This window comes from Anarrhichthys ocellatus, unplaced genomic scaffold (assembly GCF_004355925.1).
Source record: "Anarrhichthys ocellatus isolate YVR2014 unplaced genomic scaffold, GSC_Weel_1.0 scaffold63, whole genome shotgun sequence".
Taxonomy (NCBI): domain Eukaryota; kingdom Metazoa; phylum Chordata; class Actinopteri; order Perciformes; family Anarhichadidae; genus Anarrhichthys; species Anarrhichthys ocellatus.
The window spans coordinates 13,919-41,631 of record NW_022280093.1 but is presented as its reverse complement, the minus strand read 5'-3'; the positions used below and the strand labels follow the sequence as shown (position 1 = coordinate 41,631).

At 44.8% G+C, this 27,713-nt stretch overlaps 5 protein-coding genes across 9 annotated transcripts in view; 3 read left to right on the top strand and 2 right to left on the bottom strand.

Annotated features, from left to right (window-relative positions):
• Window positions 1-6: 6 nt before the first annotated feature.
• zfhx2 (zinc finger homeobox 2) lies at window positions 7-9,592 on the bottom strand. 3 transcript variants are annotated; one of them, XM_031872416.1, is made up of 5 exons: window positions 9,450-9,592; window positions 7,200-7,358; window positions 5,978-6,038; window positions 1,537-5,729; window positions 7-763 (listed from the first exon to the last, which is right to left on the bottom strand). In XM_031872416.1, exons 1-5 carry the CDS (start codon window positions 9,453-9,455, stop codon window positions 368-370), a joined length of 4,815 nt encoding a protein of 1,604 aa, XP_031728276.1. In that variant the 5' UTR covers window positions 9,456-9,592; the 3' UTR covers window positions 7-367. The 3 variants fall into 3 exon arrangements, with proteins under 3 accessions (XP_031728276.1, XP_031728275.1, XP_031728274.1); XM_031872415.1 differs by lacking the exon at window positions 9,450-9,592 and adding an exon at window positions 9,097-9,273; XM_031872414.1 differs by lacking the exon at window positions 9,450-9,592 and adding an exon at window positions 8,871-9,065.
• Window positions 9,593-10,197: 605 nt separating this feature from the next.
• On the top strand, window positions 10,198-12,979 carry thtpa (thiamine triphosphatase). Of its 3 annotated transcripts, none has more exons than XM_031872408.1 (4): window positions 10,198-10,290; window positions 11,294-11,363; window positions 11,627-12,121; window positions 12,288-12,979. In XM_031872408.1, the coding sequence occupies exons 2-4, from the start codon at window positions 11,294-11,296 to the stop codon at window positions 12,386-12,388; spliced, it is 666 nt and encodes a 221-aa protein (XP_031728268.1). In that variant the 5' UTR covers window positions 10,198-10,290; the 3' UTR covers window positions 12,389-12,979. The 3 variants fall into 3 exon arrangements, with proteins under 3 accessions (XP_031728268.1, XP_031728266.1, XP_031728267.1); XM_031872406.1 differs by having other exon boundaries at window positions 11,624-12,121; XM_031872407.1 differs by lacking the exon at window positions 10,198-10,290 and having other exon boundaries at window positions 11,088-11,363; window positions 11,624-12,121.
• Window positions 12,980-14,652: 1,673 nt separating this feature from the next.
• On the top strand, window positions 14,653-22,901 carry dcaf11 (ddb1 and cul4 associated factor 11). The gene is given in 16 exon segments (XM_031872393.1): window positions 14,653-14,885; window positions 15,238-15,420; window positions 15,423-15,477; window positions 15,678-15,805; window positions 17,199-17,317; window positions 17,454-17,518; window positions 17,638-17,738; window positions 18,152-18,298; window positions 18,594-18,648; window positions 19,011-19,079; window positions 19,180-19,237; window positions 20,137-20,322; window positions 20,537-20,690; window positions 21,148-21,300; window positions 21,394-21,500; window positions 21,647-22,901. Coding segments are annotated over 15 exon segments (1,644 nt in total). The 5' UTR covers window positions 14,653-14,885; window positions 15,238-15,251; the 3' UTR covers window positions 21,725-22,901.
• Window positions 22,902-23,482: 581 nt separating this feature from the next.
• LOC116397175 (fat storage-inducing transmembrane protein 1-like) lies at window positions 23,483-27,086 on the top strand. Its single transcript, XM_031872394.1, has 2 exons — window positions 23,483-24,606; window positions 25,720-27,086. The coding sequence occupies exons 1-2, from the start codon at window positions 24,314-24,316 to the stop codon at window positions 26,387-26,389; spliced, it is 963 nt and encodes a 320-aa protein (XP_031728254.1). The 5' UTR covers window positions 23,483-24,313; the 3' UTR covers window positions 26,390-27,086.
• Window positions 26,615-27,713, bottom strand: part of psme1 (proteasome activator subunit 1) — a 4,360-nt gene continuing 3,261 nt past the window's right edge. The window contains exons 11-12 of the mRNA XM_031872395.1: window positions 27,400-27,486; window positions 26,615-26,818 (exon numbers count right to left, since the gene is read on the bottom strand). Of these exons, the coding sequence (XP_031728255.1) occupies window positions 26,738-26,818; window positions 27,400-27,486 (168 nt within the window). The 3' untranslated portion in view covers window positions 26,615-26,737. The remainder of the gene's footprint in view (window positions 26,819-27,399; window positions 27,487-27,713) is intronic.

Sequence of the window (27,713 nt, the reverse complement as noted above, 5' to 3'; positions counted from 1 at the left end):
ATACACACATATATATATATACACATATATAACCACTGGCTGAGGATCAAACATGTTTTGGATAAAGTGTGTAAGGATTGAAGGAGACTTGAGATGTGTTCATCACTTATCAGACAGCAACTGAGTCAGTGTGAAGCAGCAAGGAAATAGTCTGCTGTTGGATTGGATTTCAGGTGAGCGCTATAGATCAACGGATTTCAAGTCAGTGAACGTTAAGCAAAAGGATAGCGGGTGCAGGGGGAGCCAACTTCAAAAACTAAAGAATATTAGCTTTTGAGGATTAGTGCTCAAATTTGTTTATTAAAATCTGAGGAGCCCAAATGGGTCCAAGAATAGTCAGTGTGCAGACCAATCCTGATCCGAGTCTTTAACTGTTGCTGGTGGCCGTCGGTGGAGGCAACTCAATCACCACCTCCCCTCCAGAGCTGGTTACCGGAGTGGAGTGAGATCCTCCGTTACCGGTTCCGTTCTTGTTGACGAGTGTTGTCGGCTGGCCAAAGTTAGTGGTTCTCAGGGTCGCCAGGTGTCGCGGGGAGAAGACGTGGGCCCTCGCTGCAGCCCGGGATTCAAAGGAGACGTTGCAGGCATCACAGCGGCCCGTCAGGGTCTCCTTTGGCACCGGTTGGCCGGCCGTCGGGGAAGCTGGAGGGTCGGTGACGGTCAGCTGAACAGGTTTGGGCAGGATGGGACGATTGGCTTTGAGAGCGTTGTACTGCAGGTAGCTTCCTGAGCTCATGTCCACCTTTCCACCTGACAGAGGAGACTGGGAATGGGGAGGTGGGGAGGACAGACAGGACCAGCGAGGGAATTAGTTTAATGTCATATCATTTAAAGTTCAACAGGTTTAACTGAACAATCTATATAATTGATATATGCATAATTTAGCAATTCAGTTGTTTTGGACAGTAACGTTTAGCTTTGTTTTCATAGACAGCAACATGTGTGTTCCTGAGCAATAGTTATAGTACTCAAAGGCAAGCAATACTCGTAAATCAATAGATGCCATTGTTAGTTTGTGGTATTACTCCATGTTAAAAACGGTGAATGTCAGCTGCAGTGTACTCATTTAGCTTTCAGGAGGAAATATAATCACTTGAAGAGAGCACTATAGCGGAAATCAATTTCATAATATTAATGAGAAGACCGACATATTTTTAATCACAATTAAATAATGCACTAAATAATGACCTGTGGTCCACTGCTATGCAGAGAAAGCTCTTGTGTGTAAAACAAAAACTTCAATGATTTTAAGTAAAATTTGCTTGAAATCATTCAATGTCATTAAATATAACAAAACAATAAGTGCATGACAATTTGATTCCACTGAAAGTCAATATACGATGTAAAAATATTGCCCAGCCCTTGAATAAAAAGGTGCAAAGCAGCAAAGTGATGCCAACAAAAGAACATGCTCCTCTCCTCATTGACCTACCGTACCGTTAACTTTATTAGTCCATCTTACTGTATTAACAATTCTGTGATGTTTTACCAAAGGCTTAATAAAAACTTGCATCGCAAGTCTACTTTCCAGCTCACCATTTTCTCTTGTTGCAGCCTCCAGCGCTTCTCCTTGGCTCTGGTGTTTTGGAACCAAATCTGCACCACCTTGAGCGGCAGGTTGAGCTCGGTGCCGATCGCCTCACACTCCATGGCGTTAGGGTGGGCACAGGTCTCGTAACAGGACTGCAGAATGGACAGCTGTAGGCAGGACAAGTGCGTGCGTGGCCTACGGCTGGATGAGTGGGGCAGAAAGCTGCTTTCTGTCGGGCTTGATTTCGCTAGGACCGGGGTGGAGGGGCTGGCCACTTTGGCAGAGCTGGGGGTGTTCGGGCTAACTGGCGCGATGCTGGGGGTTGGAGGAGGGGGGATGGTACGAGATGCATGTGTTGGAAGAGCCAGTTGTTCTCTCGATAGAGTGTTGATCTTAATTGGGACCTTGGGGGTCCAGTAGTTGAGCCCGTTCTGTTTTTGTGACACCACTGTTGTGGCATGAGGCCTGTTGTTGATGGGAGTTGTGGGCAGCTTGGGCACCATGCGGTTAGTGGTTCCCGGTCCAGAACCCATCTCGTCTTCGTCGTCTTTCTCGTCATCGGTCTTTTCTTCCTCGCTCTCCTCTTCTAGCTTTCGTTTCTGGGCCGGTCGTGGGGCAATGGGGATTGGATCCTTGGGTGGCGGTAAAAGGACAGGGGTGAGGACTTTAGGTGCAACTTTGACCATAGTGACATTGCTGGTGGTTTCGAGCTTGGTCTTTGGCACTGCAGAAGCACTGCTGCTGCTGCTGCTCACAGGAGACACTGTCGTAGAGGAAACAACCTCTTTGGGCTTGATAGGAACTGGGGCTATTTTTTTCACCATGGCAGGTTTGCCCAGCTCCTTCACAGGATCTCTCTCTGTCTTAATGAGGGTGCGCACAATTGGAGTGGTTGTGATGCACCCGGTATTATTTGGAGCAGGCTTGTTTGAGAAAATGGGTTTGGAAAGAGGCCAGGTAAATTTGATGAGAGGTTTGCCAACCGCTGCCAGGGTCCCATCGCTGATGAATCTGACCTCACCCTTTCGTTCCCTCGCCCTCATGTTCTGGAACCAAATCTGAACAACCTTCTTTGGAAGGTGGACCCACTCTGAAATCTGTTCAAACTCATGTTTCCCAGGATTTGGGTCTTTGAAATAGCAGCCATACAGAATGTCAAGTTGTTCAGCCTGAATGATGGTCCTTGAACGTCGCATATCCCGATACCTTTTTCCTTTGGACTTTCTCTGCTGCTGCTGCTGCTGCTGCTGCTGGTCCTGCTCCCTCTCCTTTTCCAATAGCGTGGCATTCATTTTCTCTGCTGCCCTCATGTAAATGCTAGACTTTGTCATGTTGTTGCAGTTCAACAGACTCATGCTGCTGTTGGAAGACAGCATGGAAGTAACGGGTTCAGGCTTCACCTGGACGACAACCAGACCTTTGGATGTGGGCCTCAAGCCAAGCCCATCCAGCAATTGTCCCTTCTGCGCTGCAATTTTATCAGCCAGAGATGATGAGGAAGAAGCAGATTTGTTGTTCCTCCCCATGCTGAGATCCAGAGCGGACTCACAGTCGCCACCATTGGACAGGTAGTGGGAAGTTTGGCTGTGGGAGGAGAGAGACTGCGAGAGGAGAGAGCTGGAGAAGCGTGTGATAGTAGGTGGGTTAGGAAAAATGGGTACTTTGCTCCCATCAACCACTGAAGGAGTGAGAGAGAGGACATAGGGGCTAAGGAACTGAGTAGAAAAAGGAGCAAGGGACAGTGGAAGTGAGTGGAGGGCACTGATTGGAATCTCAGCGTGAAACTGTGAACTTGGAGGATCCCCTTGGGCCTCCAACTCTAGATCCACATCGGGGTCCTCTCTCTCCTTCTTTACCTCCACCTCATCGCGCTCAAACTCCCCCTTTCGTTTTTTCCTCTTTGCTCTCTGACCCCCTCCGCCCTCCTCATCTTCATACTCATCCTCTGCATCAGAGAGAAACACAGTTGTGGAGCGCAAGACCTTTCCTCCAACTGGCCCCTTATCACCATGGACTTCCCAATGTGCTTCATCTTTAGCAGGGCTCTCAGGGCCCTCCCTCAAAGACCCATTCTGGCTTTCCTCATCAGACACAATGACAGAGGTGTATACCTCATTTTCGGAGTCAGAAGTGAGACAGGAATCTCCCTGACCCTCCCTTCCCAAATCTCTCTTTCTGCGTTTCCCTCTTGTACTGGACAGATCCATTGCCTGACTGCCCGACGCTTCAACATCATCCTCACCTTCTGCTATAATCAGGGAGTTCTCCTCGTCGTCATAGTCAGAACTCTGGGCGTGCCTTGTGAATCCTGCCAAGCGTTGCAGATGTTTCAACTCTGTTGCCCTCTGCCTCCGTTTTGCATGTCGGGCTTGGCTCAACCACTTGCGTACCCCTTCCTCAGAAAGTCCCACCTCTCTGCCCAGCGCCTCGCAGTCCTCACGGGGAGGACTTGCAGCGTCTGCCTCACTTCGCGACTCAAAGAATGCCCAGAGAACTTCCGACTGGAACTCTGACAGCACTGGAAGGTCTGGATAAATGGATCCCATTGCATTACAATGGGGTCGAGTTTGGTTGTTAGTTAAGGCATTTGTACTCGGGCTAGATTTTGGGGTGCCAAGAGAGCCACAGGGGCTGGTGCCCGAATGTGATTTTTGAGGAGTAGAATCAGGGCTAAGTGTAAGGTTTAAATTTAAAGGACTGAGGCTCGAGTTGCTGGGCACAGATGCAGAAGGCGAGACATTTTTATTACGGAGGCTCTTCTCTGTGCCCACTGGGGAGAGATTGAGGCTAGCTGCTTTATCACCTTCCAGGTCCAACTGATTAGTCGAGCTGTCTCCATCTGTTGTGCTATCTCTATGCGCCTTCCCATTGTCTTCGTTATTCTCAACCTTCACTTTTCCTTCTACATTAGGACACTGTGCAGATTCTTTAACGTCCTCTTCCATCAGTTTCTCTGATTCAATGTTCTCTGTAGTCCAGTTATTCCCGCCCTTGATGGGATCTGAAACCTTCTCTCGTGTCTCGTCACTGTCCTGTCTTTCTTGTTCTCTCTCACACTTTACAGTCTGCTTGTCCAGGCAGGGCTGCATGTTTGTTGGAACTCCTGCAGAGGGCCACTGGTTCTGTAAGCTGTTAAGTCTTTGGGTTAGGAGGGCTTGCTGGGCTGTGCTGAGACCTACGAATGGCACACACTGGGTCAGGAGCTGGCCTTGCTGGTTCTCTATGTGCTGCTGGGTTTGGGCTTGGAGCCCATTCAAGATCAAGGGCATGACCATTTGAGGATGAGGCACGAGCTGAGGTACGGTGGCACCAGGAGCAGCACCGGCCGCAAACAGGGAGGGGAGGAGGGAGTGTGAGAGGGTGTTGGGACTAGATGTGAGGAGGGTGAGAAAGGCCGAGACCGCCTGAGCCGAGGCCACAGGGGAGGTGAGGAGGGAGGGAGCCACTTGGGAAGCTTGAATCTGCTCGCCGTCTTTTGTGGTAGTCACCATTAACGTCCCGGGAGCAGCACAGTTGGTGGTGCTAACTAACTGACTGGTTCCACTTCCAGATGTGGTCACTACAGTGTTTAGAGCACTGGTGGTGGTGGTACCTCCCAAACTAGCAGAGGCAGCTGCGCTGTTTGTAGCAAGTGCAACAATTCCCGCATTTCTGCTGCGGGTCTGGTGCAAGACAGATTTCATATGGCTCTCGAGGGTGATGGCATGATTGTAAGAGACTCGACATACAGCACACTGGTAGGGTTTGTTTGATATGTATGGCCGAGACAGGACAGGGACTGGGGGAGTCGGGGGATTAATGTCCCCACTTTTTTTTGCAGAGCCTGTTGTCATCCTCTGAATGTGGGACGCTGAGTTGTAATGAACTTTCAAGGCAGTTCTGCCAGAAAAAGTTTCCAGGCAGGCATTGCATTTGAATGACTGGGTGTTATTTTCAGCTGGCGCACCATTTTTACCAACCGTCTTTTCACGACTGTCTGGGATTGCTGTGTTTTCAGTTGCATTTTGCCGTTTGGCTCCTGTGACTCGATTTCCCTCCTCTTCTGGCTCCGGCTCAGCTTCACCTCCCGCCTGTTCCATTATTCTCTCTTCCTCCATGTCTTTGTCTCCCAGCGTCTGGGTAGCGTCTGAACTCTCGCTAGATTGGCAGGGATCTGAACAGACGTCTTCAGTGTGCTTCAGTTGTGTGGATTCGGCACCTGATAAAATGAATATGCAGGTTTAACTTTTATGTTCTAGTAAATGGAGGTCTAACTGATAACAGAAGTGCACACATCAACATTTTTACCCGCCTGTACCCAGCCAACCCACATCAGGTGCAATTATTCATTTTAAATGCCTCTCTTTTTTTTCTCCTTCATGTAGTTTGGAAACACCATTTTAACACCAACAAAAAAAATCATTATAATAAATCAAGTTTGGCTGGATAATAAAAATGTTCACTCACCTGACGACTTTAGAGCACTTTTGTCCTCTTCTCCTCCACTGCCAGCCTGTTTTAGAACAGCCTGTTAAAAGAAAATGAAAGGAGAGTGTCAGCAAAATCCCCATAGCAAACTTAACTATGTAACAGCTCCTTTCGGATGAACTGAATGCTATGTAGCTTTTGAGCGGCACAACATTTGGGCGTGACTTATTGATGTGTGGTCATATTACACATAGCTTGGCTTACCTTTCATTTACAAATTACCCTGAAGGCATAAATTAAAAAGGTCTTTCATCAATTCCTCCACCAATAAAATTAATTCTATTTCTTAACAGTCAACATATTTAACTGTCATGTGTTCATTGAGGTGCTTATTTTTCCTAATTTGGGCTCCGCTCAGCAAATACTTTCACACCGACATGTATGGTAACTGGTTAATTCAAAGATATCACCTGAATATGTGTAATATTCAAACCATCAAAATAAACAAACACTGCCAAAACTAAATCTGAACCCTCAAAAGTCAACATTCACACTAGTAATTACTAATGTAGTAACGGATTATGCAGAAATGTGTGCATGTTTGCCGGGATTGTGGGTAAACCATTTTATCCAACGAATATCACTTTGTTAAGCTGAGGTTCTTTGGATAAGAATTTTATTAAGAAATGTGTTCGATCATTGATGTTTACATAGCTAGTGTATTTTGGTGAAAACAAATAAGAGCGGAATTATAGACCAAGAGCACTGTTATTACCCAGTAATTACATACCAGCACGTCAACAGATAAACAGTTTTGTTTCATAACATTTCCCAACGCGTACATGTAACCCGTCTCACTTGTGTCTCCTTTTGTGTGTTTTTTTTTTTTTAATGTTGCATGATGACCAAACCAGGGTATTAATAAAGTTATTCATCCATCTAAGGCATCCTTTCTCATGTAATATATATGACGGAAGGTGGACGAAGTAACAGAAACAAATTATAATTATTTGTATGTTTTTAAGTCATTTTAAATCTTGGTGAAATTTGTGACGCGACTACTGCTCCTCTCATCTCGTCATCTGTATTTACTGCAGGGCTAATAATGCATTGCAAGGCGTTTGACATTTTGTCCAAACCGTGTACATCAGCCAGTAACAAGTGGGCTCATTAAACATTACGCACATAATGTACTACCCAAAGTACTACAGTTCTCCCGTTTGAGGAGTATAGCGTGGCCATACGGCCTAGCCATACTTACAATGTCCAGCAGTTTGTCGACACAAGATGGAAGTACGCTGTGTTGCTCAGTGAGATGTAGAGACAGGGAGGATCTGTCTGTTTGCCTTTTTTGGCACAGGGGGCACAGCCACTCTGCCACTCCATTGCTTTCACAACTCACTGTCTCTCCAGACTCCTCCTATCAAAACAAATGGGTGTGAGATAATCCTACTCTTTCTGGGGCCGCTATTATCCATCACAAATGCAGAATAGAAAAGAGAAAGAAAAGAAAATGTGACGTCAGGAAGCAATTTCACCTAGAAGGGAGCTGCACCCACCAAGGTACATGTATACTGTTACTTGATCGCACACCTTAGATAGTTGACCAACACTCACAATGCATTGCCATGTTTAACTATTTGAAAACACAATCAGAGACCAGTTACCATACCTTTCAATAGGCAGGCCGTGTCCCTTTTAACAGTACTCCTAGATCAGTATCCCATCCTTACATATCTTTGAAGTGACAATTAACTGTTTTTTTTAGGGAGGTTCACAACATTTCGGCTGCAAGGACCGTATCAAATTACATAATAATGCAATTGTTTAAATGTAAATGGGGTAGTCGTATAGTGCTTTTAAATTCGAGATAAGAGTCATTGTTTCAAACCGCTTTGCAAATCATCCAACTTTCCACAAACTGATCTGGTACAACATGTGCACATTAAATGTATTAAAAGCAGAATATGGTGGAGTTAGGCTCAATCATCACAACATGCATTGTTTGACAATTAACAAAATAGTATAGAGTATCGTACCAAGGGCAAGGAAGGTGGCCAATATACCAACTATGATCTGAAATCATACTGCATAGGCTCGACCTGCATGATCAAATATCTGCTACTCCCACGTAGTTATAAAAAGGAAGTCAAAATAGACCATCTGGATTCTACAACACAGCTTTGACGGATTTTTCTGCAAGCATTCACGATCCAACAATGCAACCAAGACAGCAAAACCATGCCCATGAGGAGAAATACCAACACATAATCCCCACTTCCTCGTCACGCCAATTAGCAAGCTAGCAGGGCTATATGACCAGATAATGTTTCGACAAGTCGATATAGAGTAACGTACATCGTGTTAGGACGCTCCGCATGTCGAGTTTCATAAATTAAAAGCCAAAATTTAACCAGATCGACGTATCTCCGCTCGTAGCTGGCTAATTAACGAGCAGTCTAATTAGCTATGCCTACCAGAGACGAATCAATTAGCTAGCAAGCTAGGTTGAGGAGCCCCCTGTAACGTCGCATTACAGTCGTCTTTCTGGAAACGCTGTTCAGTTGTTTAGTTTACTGAAAAATAACCCCGCGGTGACCGCCAGACACTTCTCCGAGACTGCGAAAGACACGGCAGGCGTGTGCATGACCTCGTTGCAGGCTCTCGGTTGAAGCTGGACGGTCATTAAAGTGATAAACAAGAAGGAGGTTGAGCTAGTAACAGTCGTGTCACTTCGCTAGCTAGCCTGTTAGCAGGCAGATAATTAACCGCTCCTCAAAACTGTCTCCAACTGGCTTGTCTCCGCTCCCTACAAACTCTGCCTGGTCCAGGTGGGAACTGCAGCGTCAATACACCGAGCGAGTTCACCCGGGACTGAAAATACTCTCACTGAGCGTAACAACAAAACCTCGGCCTCGAGTTGTTTCCTTACCCCTCTGATTGTGGGCTGCCAATCGGGCATCTAGTGTTGCACCGCCCGCCGCCTGCTGCTCAACAGCGCAAATTGAGGCCTAGCCCGACCAAAGCCATTTAATTAATGAGCGTGGGCTCCGTTTACAGATGTGTTAGGAAACACTCGCTCCCCCCTCCCTCGCCAACCCAGCAGACCCCCTTTTTGACGCGTCCTAGTGCTCGAATCCATACCTTAAAATACTTACGGTGCAACACATGGCCATTTAAACTACCATTTTAACAGCTTCGAGCCGTAATTGGCGAACGAATTAAACGCTAAAAAAAGCGACTTGGAGCGGAGTACGTGCGCCGCGGTCGCCTCGACGATGGGGGTGGTGTCGGGAGAGCAGGCGAAAGAGAGACGAGAAGGCAGAAAAAAGTTTGGATTTAATGTTGGATTCCTACAAGGGATCGGATTAGTATGGGGCACGATCCGTCGTTTGCCCAGCCCTCTACCAGTCGCAGGCCACCCTCAAATAACCCCGCTCAAAGCAGCACAATTAACCGATCGCGAATGACGTTTAATTAAGTTCGGAGCAATTAGCTAATGCGTCTTTACCTGCATGGTCGCCGCTCCAGCACGCACACACACACACACACGCTCTTCCTCCGTGGCTCCTCAGAAGTGAAAAGTTTTCTTGCGTGCCCTCCCTCGCTCTCTCTCTCCCCTCTCTCTCTCTCTCTCTTCTCTCTCCTGTTCTCCCCCTCCCTTCATTCGCCCTATCCCTCTCTCCTTCCCCTCTTTCCTCTAGTAAACAGACCACAGCTCCCCCCAAGGCTGATTGCTGACATTCAGAAGGGACAGACGCGGCTATCAAATCCCTTATGTAACCCCGCAGATATTAGATGATTAGCGACTGTATGTTGAAATTCCGATCACATTGAGCCATCAGGAAATATTCACGATGGTTAATTCCCCCCCCCCAAATGATCTCGATGCCTTGATTACATTAAATATATTTAAATGTAAAAACCCGTACTCGTTTTTTACATTAAAGGTGAATAAAAGATGAGTCCCCATTCTGCCAACTTGGACTGACACAAAGAGTGTGACGAGTTAATTAAGGCTGAATAATAGAGGTGTAACCGCGGAGGCTCTAATCAGCCTCACACACGTGAATTATAACACGTTTTCAATCAAATGATAGGTGTGGCGCATATCAACAGTCGAGTATGTGGAATAAATATTTATGAAGCACAGGGGGATTAAAACGGCACCATCTGTATTGCCTCTGCGTTACTGGGACAGGAAGTGATGCTCCTGAATACCTCGATAGGTGTCTCTAATTGCGCCTGTGCAAAATAAACTTCGCTGACGTGTAGAGGGTTATTAGCATTGATGCGTCGCTCACTTCTTTAATGCAGAACTGTTGGGATTTAAAGGACTCGACTTGAGGAAGGTGTGTGAGGTTGCGGTTCGCTACACGGGTGGTGATTTGTAGAACTCTGTGGTTCGGTTTGGAGGTTTTGATTTGTTCGTGTATGAGTCTGCAACAGCAGCTTCGGTTAAATGGTTCCAAACTGATTCATAATGACACAGGTGCGGCTACAGGAGCTGCTGCTGTATAGTGCTTTATAGTAGTATAGTTGGTAAGAACAGTTCAGTTTTGAGCATTTACTGTCAGTTTACAGTGGAGCTTGACAATAAAATAATTTTTTTTAAAAATGAGAACCCTGATTCAATGTAGGTTAATTGCAGCAGATCTTTTACTGAAGGAATAACACAATGTAATTATACTTTATTACGCCTAAAGGTCACACGCACACACATTGTTGTATTAGATTATTATTATTAATTGTGCATTACTGTGTAAGATGCATTTTAATACAGTAGATTGAAGTGAAGGTCATTTTAAATAATTTATATGAGTTTATATTTTATAATAATATCTTAATGTGTTTACTTAACACATTAACTTACTTATTGTAAGTCACTTTGGATAAAAGCATCTGCTAAATGACTGTAATGTAATGTAATGTGTAAGATATTACATAGAAAATAAAAAATAATCTGTTTGAATAAAAAGGAAAGTACAGGTACCTCTAAACTGTACTACTGAACTTACTGCACATTACTTGAATAAATGTACTTAGTTAGTTTCCACCATTGGTTAGTGTGTAATACATTACATTTAATTGAGTTATTGTTAAAAGTTAGTGTTGGGGGGGTAAACTTTGTAAGGTGTTGCTAAGAAAAAGTGTCAAAAAACAAAATTCAACTTTGTTTTCTTAATATGGCAAATGCCTTCGTACTCAATAAAAATAAGACACATTCTTATATAAAACGTAAACCTTATTAAGTTACTGACTGTAAAAGACTAATATCTGTCTGAATCTTGCAGTCTTTAGCTGGATTTGTGTGCATACAGTATCATTGGTGTTGATCTTATTGTGTCATTTCAGATGAGTGTGGAAGTGGAAAGAAAATTCGTGTGCAATGCTGACACTCTAAAAACACTGGAGGAGATCGGGGGTATGTGTTAAATTTGTCTACCACGCATTTTATGCGTGAGTAAATTTAGAACTGAGGCATTTAACTGATGCTGTGATCCACGACAACTGAAGGACTTCGTTTAATGACACTAATTGCTGTGGATTTCACTGTAACACTGGCCATCTGTCTCTTGTTAATAGTGAAGTTTAATTATCTGTACCAGCCTCGTTAGCATTTTAATATTTAGCTCTCCATTTTTTACATCAGCTGTCTCTCTCCTCCCACTTCTTTTTGCTCAGCAGTGTGTGTTGGTCGGTGGGAGTTTCGTGACCAGTATTTTGACACCCCCGAGTTTGACCTGACTCTGAGAGACATGTGGCTGCGTAAACGTAAAGCATGCTGGGAGTTGAAGTGCCCAACGACAGTCAACGGGACGGACGAGGCCTCTGGAGGACAATCTAAAGCGGCGGCACTGTGTTCTCGCTACAGGGAGATAACCAATCTGCCCAAAATCCAACAGAGAGTGAGAGAGGTCATGAAAGACATTCGTGAAGACGGAGAGACCGAGGCAAGCCCCTCACAGGAGGACGAGTCCTGGCTGAGCGAAATGAATCTGGTGCGCTTTGCAGATTTCACAACAGTGCGGCAGTCCTTCACGTTAGAGGAGAAGGGGGTGCAGATAGATCTGGACCAGGCTGACTTTGGCTACCAGGTGGGAGAGATAGAGGTCCTGGTTCCAGACGGAGGAGACGTGCAGTCTGCCTTGGAGAAGATCGAAAGGATGGCTGGAAAACTGGGTGAGCTCAAAGCTGTCAAACCGCCCAAAACCTCTGTGCGAATTCAAACACAGTCATTATGTATTATATTCATCAGGTAAGATATCAATTTGCCATTCTGTAAATGTTTTTTTCTTCTTCTTCTTCTTCTTCTTCTTCTTCTTCTTCTTCTTCTTCTTCTTCTCAGGTCTGACTGGAGATCAGCGAGTTGACGGGAAAATGAATGTTTACCTTCAAAGAAATTACCCAGAGCACCATGCAAAACTACTGAGGGAACATGTTCTCTAACATGTTATTAGTTTCACATGTTATACAAACCACATGCAACAGTTACATTTGTGTCTGGCTATGAAGCGTATCAGAGGAAGTGTGAACAATGGAAATAAATAGGGTGCAATACTGTCGATTCCCTGTTAATGATGATTGTTTTGTACTGTGTTGTATTAAAAAGACAGGCGATTAGAATTTATTAGACACTCCCAGATGGAGAAACCATTGCTTCTTATGCTGACTTCAGAAGCTGGATTCTTCTTGTTTATGAACAGATGGTTGTGTGCAAATGTGGCTGCTCCTGGTTTTACATCAACAAGCGTGATCCAATTTGCTGCAGCTCTCACTCAGTGCTAGTTTACATTTTAAAATCTTTACATTCATGTTGATGTCACAAAAAGCTGCACTACGAAATGGGTTAAAGGGCTAAAATGTCATGTTCGGGTTATAAAAAGATGAATGACTTCTCTTTCGCTCTTTGAATTATGGCGTATGGTTTGAAATGGAATAAAGGTCAGCAAAGTGTTCAATGCACACATGTATGAATGATAAAATACTGTTTTGCACTGAATTGAAATGTCTTTTGCAGCAAATAAATAAATAAAGTAAGGAACTTTGGCATTGCATATTTTTATGACACTATAATAATTCAACATTTTTAAGCCAATCATTACACTACAAATGTTTTCTTCAGGGTGTTTTGTATGTAGGAGGAGTAACAGTGAAATCATTCAGCTGACTCCAACAGAGTGTCGTATATATTACTTAGCCTTTTTGTTTGTACAAGAGATCTATCCTGAATCTAGTTAAAATGACAGAATAACTTAGTTGAATTGACAGAACTTTTTTTTTTTTTTTTACAGTAGCGGCAGATGTTTTCTCATTATAATGAGAAACATTTTCTGGGAGCTTGAAATAAGCCCCCCGACTGATCGCTCGGCTGGTCTCGTTTCTACTGCCAACACCAGCACCTGTTGTAGGCAGCTTTGTCCGGACACCTGTGATGCACTCACACTCACAGATACACACAATAACAGAGTGTATACACTACAGAGTAATGTGATACACGGGGAAGCTTTTTCAGACAGCGAGCAATCATCAGTCATTTGAGAGACACACACCCAGGCTTCTCCTGTCAGTCTGCGTTCTGACAGCTGGGTCCTTACAGTCCTCGTCCTTTTACACAGGAAGACGACACTGGAGGCCAACTTCATGCACGACCACTGAGTTCCACTGACAGGCCACATCATAACGCAGCTGCTCTCTTCATACACAACAAAAACAAAACAATTAAATTTAAATTTTGCATGGAGTTTACAGAAAATGCACAGTAATTACATGTAATACATAAAGCATGAATGGATATGTTACTGTGCAAGACAATATTTTTAGCTTTTGAGGTCACCACACATTTAACTTTAACTTCAGTTCATTTAAAGTGCACATGTGCCCAGAGAGTCTCTTTACTCTTTACAAGTCAGTGAAAACAACACAATAGTGCTTGTAAAAGTACACACACATACATGCAAACTCACACACACAAACACAGGTTGCAGGTTTACTGTAAGGTTCCAAAGCATACAACCACAGCCCCTTAACTATACCTGCAGCTCACTTCATAACACTGATTTCACAGAATGCAACACAAGTATTCACATTTAAATCACACGTTCGGTTGATTTAAATCGCTGAGATATGCACCAAAGCTATCCACCAGCTATAGCTAGATTATGTGATTAAGGACGCCTGGGAACAGATGCCTCAAACAGCAACTGTATACCACCAAGTGCAACCCTTAACAACGCATTATGATGTCCTATTAGGTGTGACATCTTCATAGTAAATGTGTTTTTCAGGAGCCCTGGGCTTATGCAAACCAAATTAATGGCAAATTAATACCAAGCACAATGATCTCTTAACATTTCAAAGCAAAGATCAGGGCAGATAATTAGGCTTAGCAAAAAAACAGAATGTCACTTTCACTTGTAAGGAAATGCATTCATCTTTGGGGTGAGGCATATTTCAACAGCCTGGGAATTTTGTTTGACATCTTATTTCAGAGCTGTATGATAGATTTTTTATCTTATCTCTGTTTAACTGGTTTCTGCCTATTTCTTTTCTGTGTATGCCTTTATGATTTGTTTTGCGTAAATATATTATATATACATACAACTACATATATATATATATATACACACACAACTATATATATACTTGAACTGCCATTGGTTTTCAGTCAAACAGCGCGGCTGATCACGTGACGGGGAAGGGGCAGGGGCACGCGCAGGGTTTTTTCACACTTTTGTAAACAACATGGCGATTCACGACTGGCCCTGCTAGCCAACAGATCAGACCTCACTGTGTTGCTGTCAAACCTCAGCTGTTTTTGCGCCACAAACGTTGGGCGCTAGACCTCGCGGTAGTTACCCGTCGGGGCAAAATTGTTAAGTTCGCCCCGAAACGACAAAAGAGCTGGACCGCCGAGCTGTCAAGGAGACCGTTTGACAGCCAGACGGTAATGTTAACGTTAAGTCGTTAGCATCCTTAGCTAGCTCAACAAAAATGAACCTGTGCATCTTAATGGCGATGAGCTAACGCACAGTACGAATATGCCGGTGGAGCTGTTTGCAGAACAAGTAGTTTGTTATTTTTGTAGAAGCGGAAGTACGGTGGCTCGAGCAAATCGCTTGAATTGATGTCAATTTAGCTAACGTTAACGCAGCCTCTCCTGCAGCCATTATTACCTAACTTCTGTTTCCCCCATCTCCTCTCTGCTCACCATCAACACACCCTGCATCTGTGTTCCCCTGGCTTCCCCCAGGTAAATCTAAAGCTGTCATTTCATTTCTAAATGTTCTCCTCGCTAGGCCCTCTTCAGTCTATGGGCTCTCAGTCCAGTTCTGGGATGTCTGGTGGAAGGGGCTCTTCCAGTGGCAACCCAGCTGAGCAGCCTGAAGCACCAGAACCGAACCAGAGCAGCAGCAGCAGTAGTAGTAGTAGTAGCAGCAGTCGGGGCCGCAGGACGGCAGACAGGCAGCAAGGAGACAGACAGACGCATCAGAGGAGGACGTTGACTTAGCTGAAGTACTGGCTTACCTACTGAGGAGGTGAATTCAGATGATTCTTTGTATTTTTACAACACTGACAATGATGATAACACAACAAACAGTGTTTGTACTTTACACTTTCTGGGCCCAGTTTGTTGTCTTGTGGTGATTTGTTTTTTATTCAGTTGAATAATGTCACGAATCCGATTTGGATTCATTGGTTGTTAAACTAATGTGTGTGTGTGTGTACGTGTGTACAGGGGCCAGGTCCGGCTGGTCCATGGGAGTGGAGCCACAGGGCTGCAGCTGGTCCAGTCCTACTCTGACTCTGATGAGGACAGCGACGGAGCCTGGGATGGTCGGCTGGGGGACCGCTACAATCCACCAGGTAACCTCCTACTGACACCGCTCACTGTCCACAGGCCTGATGGGAGAAACATCAATTGTATCTCGCTTACTCTTCTTCTGAAACGTACAGTTACAACAGCCACACGCATTGGAAGGCTCATGATGGACTCAAAACAACATTCACTTTGCTGTATTATTTCACAGTGTTTATGGACAGTGTGCTTTCGGCTGTTTGTCGTCTGTGTAGTTGGAGTCCAATCAATACCCCTGAAGCAGAATCAGGATGAATCCATGCAAGTCATGCAGGGTTTTCTACTAGTGCATGCAATGTCCAGCTGGGTGAAAATAGTAGCGGGGGGACGCATATTAAGTGGGAAACATTGAGCGTCGGACACTTCATTTCCTAAATTCTGGTGAATCTTTATGCACAAATTTATGATGGAAATGTATTTATTTATGTAAATCAGGCGCCAGGTGACAATTCAAAATCCAAAAATATAACATACTCTGTCAGCCCTCAGCTGCTGCTGCTGCTCTTTTCCTTTAGTGTGACATAGACGTGTCTGTAATATGATAAAAGAATGAAGTTGTTACTACATGCAGTGAGAGGGATAAAGCAGCAGACCTATTGTAATCTGTTATAATTGGGTTTCATATATTGTGCAATATAACGTAGTTTTTTTTACTCGGTGTATCAAATGTGAGAAATTGCTGAAATATGGTTCTTTCTTGGTCCTTTTTGGCCGCTCCAAGCACCCGTACCGTAACATTACCAATATACGAGCATAACAATCCAAGTAGCGGGGTTTTAGTTATTTCTTTGTGCTTATTTTACAAGATACTGCGTGGTTTAGCTCTTCAACCCTTCAACTATTTTATTCTAACAGCTCATGATGAAACAAAACATCAACAAGGTTAGACTATAGATATACAACAGGTACTTTACAAAACGAGCTCAATCTGCTTTTTCACTAACAAAATAAATAATGTTAAAGGGGTTGTTGTGTCTCAGTAAGTATCTGCCATGAGAGGCTCCTCCCTCCCTCGCCTCTGTCTGCTTCTCAGTAGCCGGTCTGTGAGCGTGACTTGGCTGGCGAGCAAGCTACTTGTTGAGTTTGGGAAGAAGTCTTTCATGCCTTCTCCTCAAGTGACAGACAAGCACGCTCTGCCTAATTGGAATCAAGGCACCTTGCATCAAAAGGGTCGAGAAGCAACTCGCTATAAAAAGAATCCGTAAGAAAGTTGTCGTCTTGAAATGTCTTAATATCCAGCCGACAGCATGGAAAACCCTGGTCATGTGTCTTCCAGTCAAAGGTGTATATCGTGGTGGAGTAATGCTGTTCTCCTGTATTCAGTCAAAATATATTTGTGTTGAAACGGTTAGATGTCATGTGGTAATTAAGACCAAGTTTTGTTTTGTGTCATCTTCCTAGTGGACACCCAACCCGACACACATGAAGTGGACCAAAGTGAGATCCGAACTCAGATCATGCTGGCCACCGGCTCCTTGACCGGGAAAGGCCGCCACGGTTTCACCCACATGCTGACAGAGGTCACCCCGCACAGATAATAAACTACATTTTGAGGACTACGAATGTAGCGAGATGATTTTGTTTGTGTCCGCCAGTTTGATTCCAAATGAATGTTGACCAGTTTGATGTTTTCTGCTGAACTCTTTTGCTTTTTAGAGGAGGCAGGGCAGATTGAGAGGCTCCAGTTTTTCTCACGGAGAGTGCAGTCGCATCCGCACACAGTACGTGTTGTTTTGTATTTTTTTATGAAAATGTACAATAGACTAGACGTGATGCTTACAAGACGACTCATCCTGTTGTCTGTCAAATGATATTGACCCTTTTTTCTTTTCCTTCGCAGTTTTCTGCCAAACTACGTATCCCACAAGGATACGTACCAGCAGAAAGCCTTCTGTGGAGTGTACAGCGAGGATGGCGGCATGTTCCTGTCTGCCTGCCAAGGTAAATAACCCGAGATCCAACATGAGAGCCCAGAGGAACTGAATCAGATCTGATAGGGGTTCCTCGTGTTTGTTTAAAACTGTGCAGACCACCGAATCATCATGGCCGATCGTGTAGTGTCACACACAGAACGTATTACTGATTTTTTTTTTTTTTTTAATTCTCTTGATGCAATCAGACATCAAATATGTTTGAAAACGAACTGAAGAAGTATTCGAAAATACCAAATCCTGTTGCACCGTGTCATAGTTCTCCCTGATTTACTTTGTGGTTTGTAAGCAAACAATACATGCGAGGGTCAACAGGTCTCACCCAGATACGTCACGTGATAACAGCCACCCATTGTCTTATTTTTTTATATATATATATTTATTTATTTATTTATTTATCAATCATCCTGATGCTCGCTGCAGACCAGAACATCCGCTTGTACGACACCACCAGGGGGCGCTTTCACTTACGGCGAACAGTGAAGGCTCGCGACGTGGGCTGGAGCGTGCTGGACGTCTGCTTCACCCCCGACGGACAAAATGTGCTCTACTCCAGCTGGTCCGACTACAGTAAGGCTAACCGACCTCATAAGACACAATGATGCTAGTTAGCGTAGCAGCTATTGATCCTGTTGATACTTTAGCATTTGCATCACAGTTACAAGGTGCGCTCTGCGTTGCCGTGCACCTTTAAACATTGTTCTAAATGTCGGATAAAAGAGCTTAAAAGATTTTCTTGAATAAACATCTGACTCATAAAAAATCCTACTTAAAAAATTGGATAAGTAATTATCCTAAATACTAATGCGTAGCCCCTCTGTTGTTTTATTCACACGTTCTCTGTCTCTGTGCGTCTTCCCCACAGTTCACTTGTGCAGTATAGATGGAGACAGTGAAAACCACACCGCCCTGGACCTCAAGTTAGTGTTTCCCCTCATAGTAACTTTTAACATTACGGAGCAGGTAATCTGTCACTTCCTACCAGCCGGCCCTCCTCTCCCCTCATTACCGTCTGGATGAATGATGCTGTCAGAACTTGTCACCTCAACATCCATCCTGCATGTGCGTGTGCGTGTGTGTGTGTGTGTGTTACTTTGTTAACTGGAGACATCATTATTTCAACAAAGCACCACCATTCAGCTCACAGCACTCGTAACAATAGCATTGTTACGAGCTTTTTGGCATGGGATGACGTACAGTAGACGGTGTAGTTGTGATTCAATAATGCTGCTACTGCTGCAGTGTCAACCTGCTTGTGTGTGTGCTGCTGTTTCTTTTGTAGTCCAGATGAGAGGAGGTTCTGTGTGTTCTCACTGGCTGCGTCCACAGATGGCAACGAGATCCTGGGAGGGTGAGCGCAATTTTGCGTTTTACGTTTATAGAGCACACTTAGTCGCATTTAACCTCTTCATTAGAACGTGTTCACACTCTCTCCTTCTCTCTCCTTTCAGAGCAAACGATGGCTGCCTTTACGTTTTCGATCTCGAGCAGAATAAACGAGCGCTGAAGGTTAGTTTGTCTTAGTTGCCGTTCGTGTTTTTGCTTCGCGGCCGCCTCTGTCCGTTTGTGCCTCACCCTGTGATCAAGGTGAGCCGGACCTGAACGCGTGCCGGCTCACATAAAGTTTCACACCGCCCTGTAATGTAGTCCACCCTGCAGTGGGACAGCGGGGGTTAAACCCACCTCCCCCCCGCCTCCACCATCTGCTTCACCGCTGTACATGCTCTCTCTCATACTGCCCCTCTTATTACCTCTGCGCCAGTGTGTCTGCGCTTAATCTCTGAACTGCTAAATTTTCACCTAAAGGAAAAAGTCTATATTTCTCTTATTGTTAACACATCCCATGAAAATACTAAAACCAACAATAAACTGATCCTCTCTACATGAATTGTCTGTGGCCAAAGCCTGATATATCGTATTGTTCGTGCCATAGATCTCCATTTCTAAACTTCTAAAAACCGGTAGACTCGCTGACATGCTCCTTTACAACAATAGACGCCGTAGGTTTATCTTGATTCAATCCCACGTACACATTATTGCTGCTGTTAATAGCCACTAAATCACCAAATTAGCAGGTGAAAAATAGTCCCCAACAAATGCTCTATTTAGGAACGGTTCTCTGAGCATCTTCCAGCAGCATGCAGCTGAATCAAGTGCCTCTCAGTTCTAGGACACTTCCCTGCTCGTCTGCTGCAGACAACTGTCGTAATAATAATGTTTTTTACGTCTCAGTTTCCTTCAGTCTTCCAGAAAACGCACACCCAGACAAAGGCACTTTCACACACGCACGCATGTATGCTATACACACTGTCTCTCACAGAGGAAATCACACACACACTCCCTGGCTCGCTCACACTCCACACAAACACTGACTCTCTTTTCTTTCGCGTCTCTCTCCGCTCGTCTAGATCGATGCCCACGAGGACCACGTGAATGCGGTGGCGTTCGCCGACAGCTCGTCCCAGCTGCTCTTCTCTGGCAGCGACGACGCGCTGTGCAAGGTGTGGGACAGACGGACGCTGCGGGAGGACAGACCGCAGCCTGTCGGACAGCTGGCCGGCCACCGAGACGGCATCACCTTCATCCATAGCAAGGTAGGGGGGGGGTGTATGCCGGTATTTTATCAATCTGTCAATGACTAGTTCCCCAAAAGCCTCATGGGTAGTTGGATTTGACCGATGATTGGTTGGAAGTTGATGAATTCAATGCTAATATTAGCCCAGTGTAATGTGTCTTTAGTCCGGTGTATTGGTCTAACCCTGAGATTTATTTTCTTTAATTTGGTCGTCCTCGTCATGACTGTGCCAGGGTGACGCACGCTATCTGATCAGCAACTCGAAGGACCAGTCCATCAAGCTCTGGGACGTCAGGAAGTTCTCGCCCAAAGAGGGCTTAGCAGCTTCCCGCCTGGCTGTCACCCAACAGAACTGGGACTACCGTTGGCCTCAGGTTCCCCAGAGAGGTGAGGGAGTAAGGGAGAAGATTGGGAGAAGGGGGGGGAGCGACAGAGCTACTGGTGGTGACACGGAGAGGAGGAGAGGAGGAGGAAAGTTAGAGGGCAAGAGGAGGGGAGGTCTCGTGGAGGAGGATATAAAGATGAAAGAAGGGAGAGGGGGCCAATGACAGAGAGGTGAAACGTGGGTGTGTATGTGTGGTGAAGGTAAGAGGATACGACAGTATTTAAACCACATATAGAGAAGTGAGTGATTACCATTACAAGTCAAAGAGGAGGGGGAGGCGTAGAGGACAGGTGACGGATAGTAGCGTACCCATTTTTTCTCAACAGATCTTAGACGTTTAGGATGTAAATTAACTCTTTTATTGCTTCGTAAATTGCACCAAACTAATGTGAGGTAGATTATGACTTCTGAAAACGATTTCTGGCGATTCCTAAAAAAAATTGTATGCTTCCCTTTCAGCCCTGAAGAGACACAAGCTGACAGGCGACACCTCGGTGATGACCTACCGCGGTCACGGCGTCCTGCACACCCTCATCCGCAGCCGCTTCTCCCCAGAGTTCACCACCGGACAGAGGTTCATCTACTCCGGCTGCTCCACCGGCAAAATTATCAGTGAGTCCGGGATTGATTTAAACAGGACACGATATACAGCACACAACTACAAGTAGCTAAATATTTTTGAATTGTTTGCGCGTGTCTGTCCAGTTTATGATGTCCTGACGGGCGCCGTGGTCTCCAGACTGTCGGGCCATGAGGCGTGCGTGAGGGACGTCAGCTGGCACCCTTACGAGGACAACATCGTCAGCAGCTCTGTGAGTGCAGTTAATGCAAACTGTGTGAAAGCTTGTGATCATAAATATTACATAAAAAATGTTTAAATGGGAATTAAACCAGTTGTTGATCCATCGAAGGCCTTTTTATCTCTGATCGCTCTGCCCCTCTTCCTGTGTCTCCACAGTGGGACGGAGCGGTGCGAATGTGGGAGCACAGACGGACTCATCCGCTAGAGGAGGAGAGAGAGCGGGACAGAGTCTGACGACGGGAGGAAGACCTTTCAGAGAGACAAAGGAAAAGATATCGCCGCAGGAGGAGGCGAGGCCGGCCCGAACACGGGCGGTCTATATATATATATATATATATACGCTCAGAAGGACTGGGAGAGACTTCAATATTTTTTCAAATTCAATGCTGGAAATTAATGATTACAGTTATTGCGTGGTTGTGAAGTGTTCATTTGGGAAGGCATTATAGCCTTACGTTGTCGAGAGCAGATTAGGGCACAGTGGGACGGCCTACTTCTGTTTCTGGGGGGGGTTTTTTGCCTCACTGTCAACAACAGGCCAGAGCTTTTGAATTTGGCCTGAAACACTTAACGAAAATGTGCCGGAGCTGGAAACACGAAGCACCGCACCTACTTAAATGTGCTGTTGAAATTTAACGATAAGTTAGTTGTATAAAAGTCAGTGTTGGATATTTGCAGGGAGGAGCTGGCGACGATAATTCTGAATAAATGTATAGTATTTTAATGGTATGTGCATTCAGGGAGTGTATTTAGATAGTTGTCAGTGGTGCTGATTTGGACTCTTGCTGGTGGGAATAACGCGAGCTTCGTCCTGTTTGAGGCGCCGTCACGTTCAAAGGTCTACATCTGAAGACTGATTGTTTTATAATAACCCACTACGTTATATACCGATTGCCTGAATCACGACTCCTGAACCCGGTGTGTTGCTGACCGGAGGTCCCCGTTGGTCCACGTCTCGTTCAGCCGTTCAGGGGGAACTTCCTGTGTTTCAGCTTCCTGTGTCGGAAGATTCCCAGCACACCACGGTGACCAAGACACCCGAACGCACTTAGCGTTACCGAGTCTCTTCGGTTCACTGTCGAACTCACAACAATCTTATGTTCTATCCTCTTTATGTCACCTCAAAGCCTGCGGTCTTAGTCTGAGGTCTTATATTATTGATCCTGGGTCAGCGTTCAGCTCTGTAAACACGAGCTCTGAGCCCATTTAACATAAGGAAAAAAGAGTGAGTGGTTGGCCACTATAAACCTGAAGGGACTGGGGATGCGTGTGCGTGGATCAAAACTCACACACTGATCTGTATATGCAATTTTCAGGTGTTTTCATCAAAGCCCATATTTCACCGTTGTTTTACAGTAACAATAAAACCTTTAATGTACGGCCACAACCTGAAGCGTTACACTGAGTGTTTGCTGCTGTTATTGAGAAGAAATTACCTTTTTTAAATTTTTTATATATATTTGCATTATCAGGCTTTAAACATGCAAATGTGTGACACTGAGAAAATGCAACAAATCCACACTGTTACCGGTGAACTAAATGGAGATAAGCGTTCATTTGCACTAATATATCATTCCGTCACACTGAACAAACGTCACGTGCCGTTTCTTTAGCCAGTAGCACATGACGGACAATTAGTAGCTGCAGGAACCCAAAGCAGAGTCACTTCAAGGGCGTCGTAATGACAGCAATGCAGTTAAGTGGTCTAAAATTAGACGGATTCTTTGGCGTGCATGGTTTCATTTACACTTACTGTTCCTGCTTCATACAATACTTAACGCACCAACACGGTAGGGGGGGAATAATGTATCATCTCAGCTCCAGTTTCAGTGAAAGGAAAAGCTCTTCAGATAAATTATCAGCAAGAGGAGGACACAGGAAAAATTTGCTGAGTTCAGCATTCAGATGTTTTTGTAGCGCTCAGAATATCCTTACGCTGTTAAAACTGCGTCACTTAAAGAAAACAAATAACCTTCCCCCCATATGGACTCCAGCAGTGCTTCTCTTAGTATGGATATACAGACTATGTATAGGCGTGGGACTGGATGTCCTGTCTTGTGAAAACAGTTCTTGGTGTGTTTTTATTGAGCATAAATCTCACAGAAAGACTAAATTTACTCAATCTGGTTCTGGGAGCTGGAGAGCTTTAAGAGGCTCTGGCTCGGGGACTGGGCCTGGAAATCCAGGAGACTGAAAGTGCTGTGAGAAATGCAGCTGTTCATGGCGCCAAATGCAGACTGGCAACAGTTTATAACTTAAATTAGTTTTGGCTCCGACAGCTGATTCTAAGAATGGAGGGACTCGAGGAGAACCAAAGAAGGAGCCAAAACGATCCATTTTATGTCGGAATGATTCTTTACGCAGGAAAAGACGAGACTTTTTTTAAAGCTAAATGTGATTAAAACATGCCCGCAGGTCTGATTGTAAAGTAGTTGTTTAAAGCCATCATACAAAATGTTGTTTTAATTTGAATTTCAGTTGGCAGCTATAAGGATCACATTCACAAAGCATTGGGTCATTGTTTTGAGAATGATGGGTTCAGTTACAGCAGCAGCCATTACCATGTCCACCCCTCTGAGTCTGTGTTGGGGGAGGGCCTCTGAGGGTAAAGGGGAGAGAGGGGTTGTATTTTTATAAAGCATGTGTTCTCCTGCACGCCTGACAGTGATAAAGTGGAAAGGCTCCCAGAGTGGAGCCGGAGTGCCTCTCAAAGACAAAAGAAAGTGAGGCAGACTCCGCCACGGGGCTCTAATTGGAGGAAAGAGGAGGAACACACTGTCAGAATTCAATCCAAAACTACAAGAAGGTGTCGTCGAGAAGCATATGAACATGGATGCCAAGACTGAAAACTCCTCAAATGGCTTCTCACCAGAGATCAACTTGGAGAAGTTACACAAGATGGCCGCAGAGGTGATTCTGCTGGGGAAATTCCTCCTCAGACTCCTGAACGCTGCTCTGGTGTTGGTAACAGACTCACTGGCCAGGATTTTAGGAAGCAGCCTGCTCAGACGACATTTCCACCTGATGCTGTCTGCTTTGGTTGTCTTTGGTCCTCTGCTGAGTTTCTGGGTGTCACAGTACAGCATCTTCGCCAACAGCAACCACTACCTGTACAGGTACTGCATGGGTGTGTTTCTCCTTTTAAATGGAAATGTCATATGTGTAACTAGTTGCTGTTGTTAGGCACGCTCCTTTAACACCTAGCACATGGAAGAACATTTCAATTTAACAGTTAAGAATTAAAAACTGCACTTTCACACCAAATATGGTGAAGTAGGCATCGTGATTATATGACATTACATGAACCAAGTCATTGCCTACTTTTGAAGAGTCTATAAAGTGTCAATCATAACTTTATTAAGAAGAGAGGGAGAATAATTACTTTTATTAATCCCAGGGAAATTCCTGTTTTTTCACTTGTAATTTAATGTACAAAAATAAATGAAATGTAAACAATAACAGTAAGAGCACAAGTGAAGGTTCATTTTAAAATACATGCTCTGCCAACCTTTATCATTATTAAAGCAAGATTATGAAATAATATTAAACATTATTTGTCTTGAAAATGGACAGTTGAATTCTTGAGCAATAAAATTCACTCTTGCTCTCTTCAGTACACTGGTATGACCAGTAGCTTAATAGCTAATGTTAGCAAACTTTGACTGACTCCCCACTACCTGTACCGCCACGATTTAGCATTTAGCATTATACTGACAGTTATATCAATAGTATGTTTATTAGTGTCTATCCAACCGCACAGTTTAAACTAACATTACAGTTAATTAATACATTAGTCATTTAGCAGACGCTTCTATCCAAAGCGACTTACAATTCAGATTCTATGTTATTTCTACACCGTTGGCACAGCTACGGGAGCAATTTTTGGGATCAAGTGTCTTGCTCAAGGACACATCGACATGCGACTAGCGGAGCCGGGGATCGAACCGCCGATCCTCTGATTGAAGGACGGCCCTGCTCTCCACTAATACAATTAATTATTGTCCCATGAGGCTTTTTAGTGAGGTCATTTAGTGCACTTTGGTCTTGTATAACTCATGTGTGGGCTCATTAGCGAAGCCATCATTCATCCTTTGGTTTGAGTGGATTTAAAAGGATGAACGTACTTGCCCAACTCGTCTTAGCCAACTTTATTTATTGCATTATTGTAATGTGTTACAACGATTCATAAGGTGACATTTCATGCAACACTGATTCCTGCTCTCTTGCAGGAAGTTTTTGACGTCCACTTGGGGTTGGACCTGCGTCTTCACAGGCTCCTTCATCCTTCTCCTCTCCATCTCAGCCCGTCGCTCCCCTTCTCTCCTCCTCCGCCACCTCTCTCGGATGGGGGTGGTCGGCTTGCTCTGGTGGGGCTGTCGGCGTCTCCTGACCTTGCTGGAGGATGCAGCGGGAACCTGTTATGAACCCATGACCCCCGCCGGGGATATTCAAGGCGCCACCTCCTCCGTCCAGCCCCTGCTGCTCCTACACGAAGACCAGACCAAAGCCTCCTGCCTCAAGGCCGCCATGGTGTGGAGAGGCTACGAAGTATCTCAGGACGTCCTCATCGTCTGCCTGTGTTGCCTGCTGCTTGTGGAGGAAATGTCCGTCTTTGGTCGTCACCTGGCTCAAACAAAGGCTCTGCAGAGGTCGCCTGGGGCCCCTCTACGGTTCATCTTCCTCCTGTGTGTAGCTCTACTCGCCGTTTGGATGTTCCTGCTCATGTGTTTGCTTGCACACTTCCCCAAGTTCCCCTCCCAGCATCTGGGAGGAGCTCTGGGCTACCTGGTATGGAGAGGACTCTATCAAGGCTGGTACAGACTCAAACCGAGCTGGGCCGGTCCTGGTTTGCCGGCAGAGGGACTGTTTACCACCACGGACATCGACAAACAGCCTTAAGCAGTGTAAAACCCTCAGTAGGTGTTTTGGGGATGTGGTTGCGACTCAAGTTAAGGAGTCTAAACGACTTCTGATACGGAAGTGAAGCGTATATCACCTGTAAAAAAACGCAACACTACATACCTCTGGCGTCATATGAATATAATGAAGACATTCATTGTAGGCCAATATTGGTCTAAAACCAGATTCTGAATTCCCATTGGGACAAAAGAAAGCAGACAGAAGTATCAGAATGATGTTGCTTTATTGTGTAATTTAAACCAAAATGAATGCACGCATGTCACAGCGGGTGTTTTGTTACTTGAGTGCAACACTACAACAGTTGTATCTTGTGAGCATGCTGGAGTCTCAGTAGATGAGAGCCTTGCCGTCTCCTCTGGGCTTCTTGATCTTGTCAAAGTTCTTGGTAATGACGTCAAACAGCACAGCCTGCAGACAGAGAGAGAGAAATAAATCAGTGGAAAAGTAGTGTGAGAAAGGTTCAAAAGGAAGATCGACAGCATGTGAGAGAGACATAAAGGTCAGAGGCAGTAATAAGAGAGAGAGCGGCCCAGATCCAGAGCCGTTATTGTGGGGGAACAGCTCCTTTCATCATCACCTGTACCGCCGTGTTCATTAACAGCATCAAACACAGGGAGACAATAGCCAGAGGAAGGAGACAACAGTGATTAATGGCGCGCTAATCAATTCAACACAAGCACAGCAATTTGTTTAATTACCCTCCTATTAAGAAGGAATAGATTCCATTTAGGCACCATCCCTGCTGCTGGGACACGACTGGAATATTTTACAGATGTGTGGATAGTTGTATCCAAAGTGCAGTGCATGATTGCAACAGATGGTGAATTAGGTTTGAGACAGAATTACAATATTCAGGTGACATGCACTCAAATTGTCATGATCCGTTTTTATGCAATCTGATTTTGAACCATTTTCCGATATTTCTACACAAACACGTGAAATACAAGGGTTTTAAAAGTCGATAAACAACAAGGGCGTAGGTGTCTTACATATGTGTTGCAGATGTCCAAGATCACAAGGCGGAGCTCACAGTACTGATACTGGTCCAGCTCATGAACCAGCTGTCTGTAGTCTCCCTGCAGCAGAAAGCACACAGTTGATATGCAGAAGCATACCGTACACACACGGCACATCTGGCATGTACCCAATTTACTCAACAGAACACCATCATAATAACTCATTATTTTACACACAAATAGAGCATACAGTGTGCAGGTGGCACACAATGACCACTCATCACTGAGTGTGACCATTTAACACACACACACACACACACACACACACACACACACACACACACACA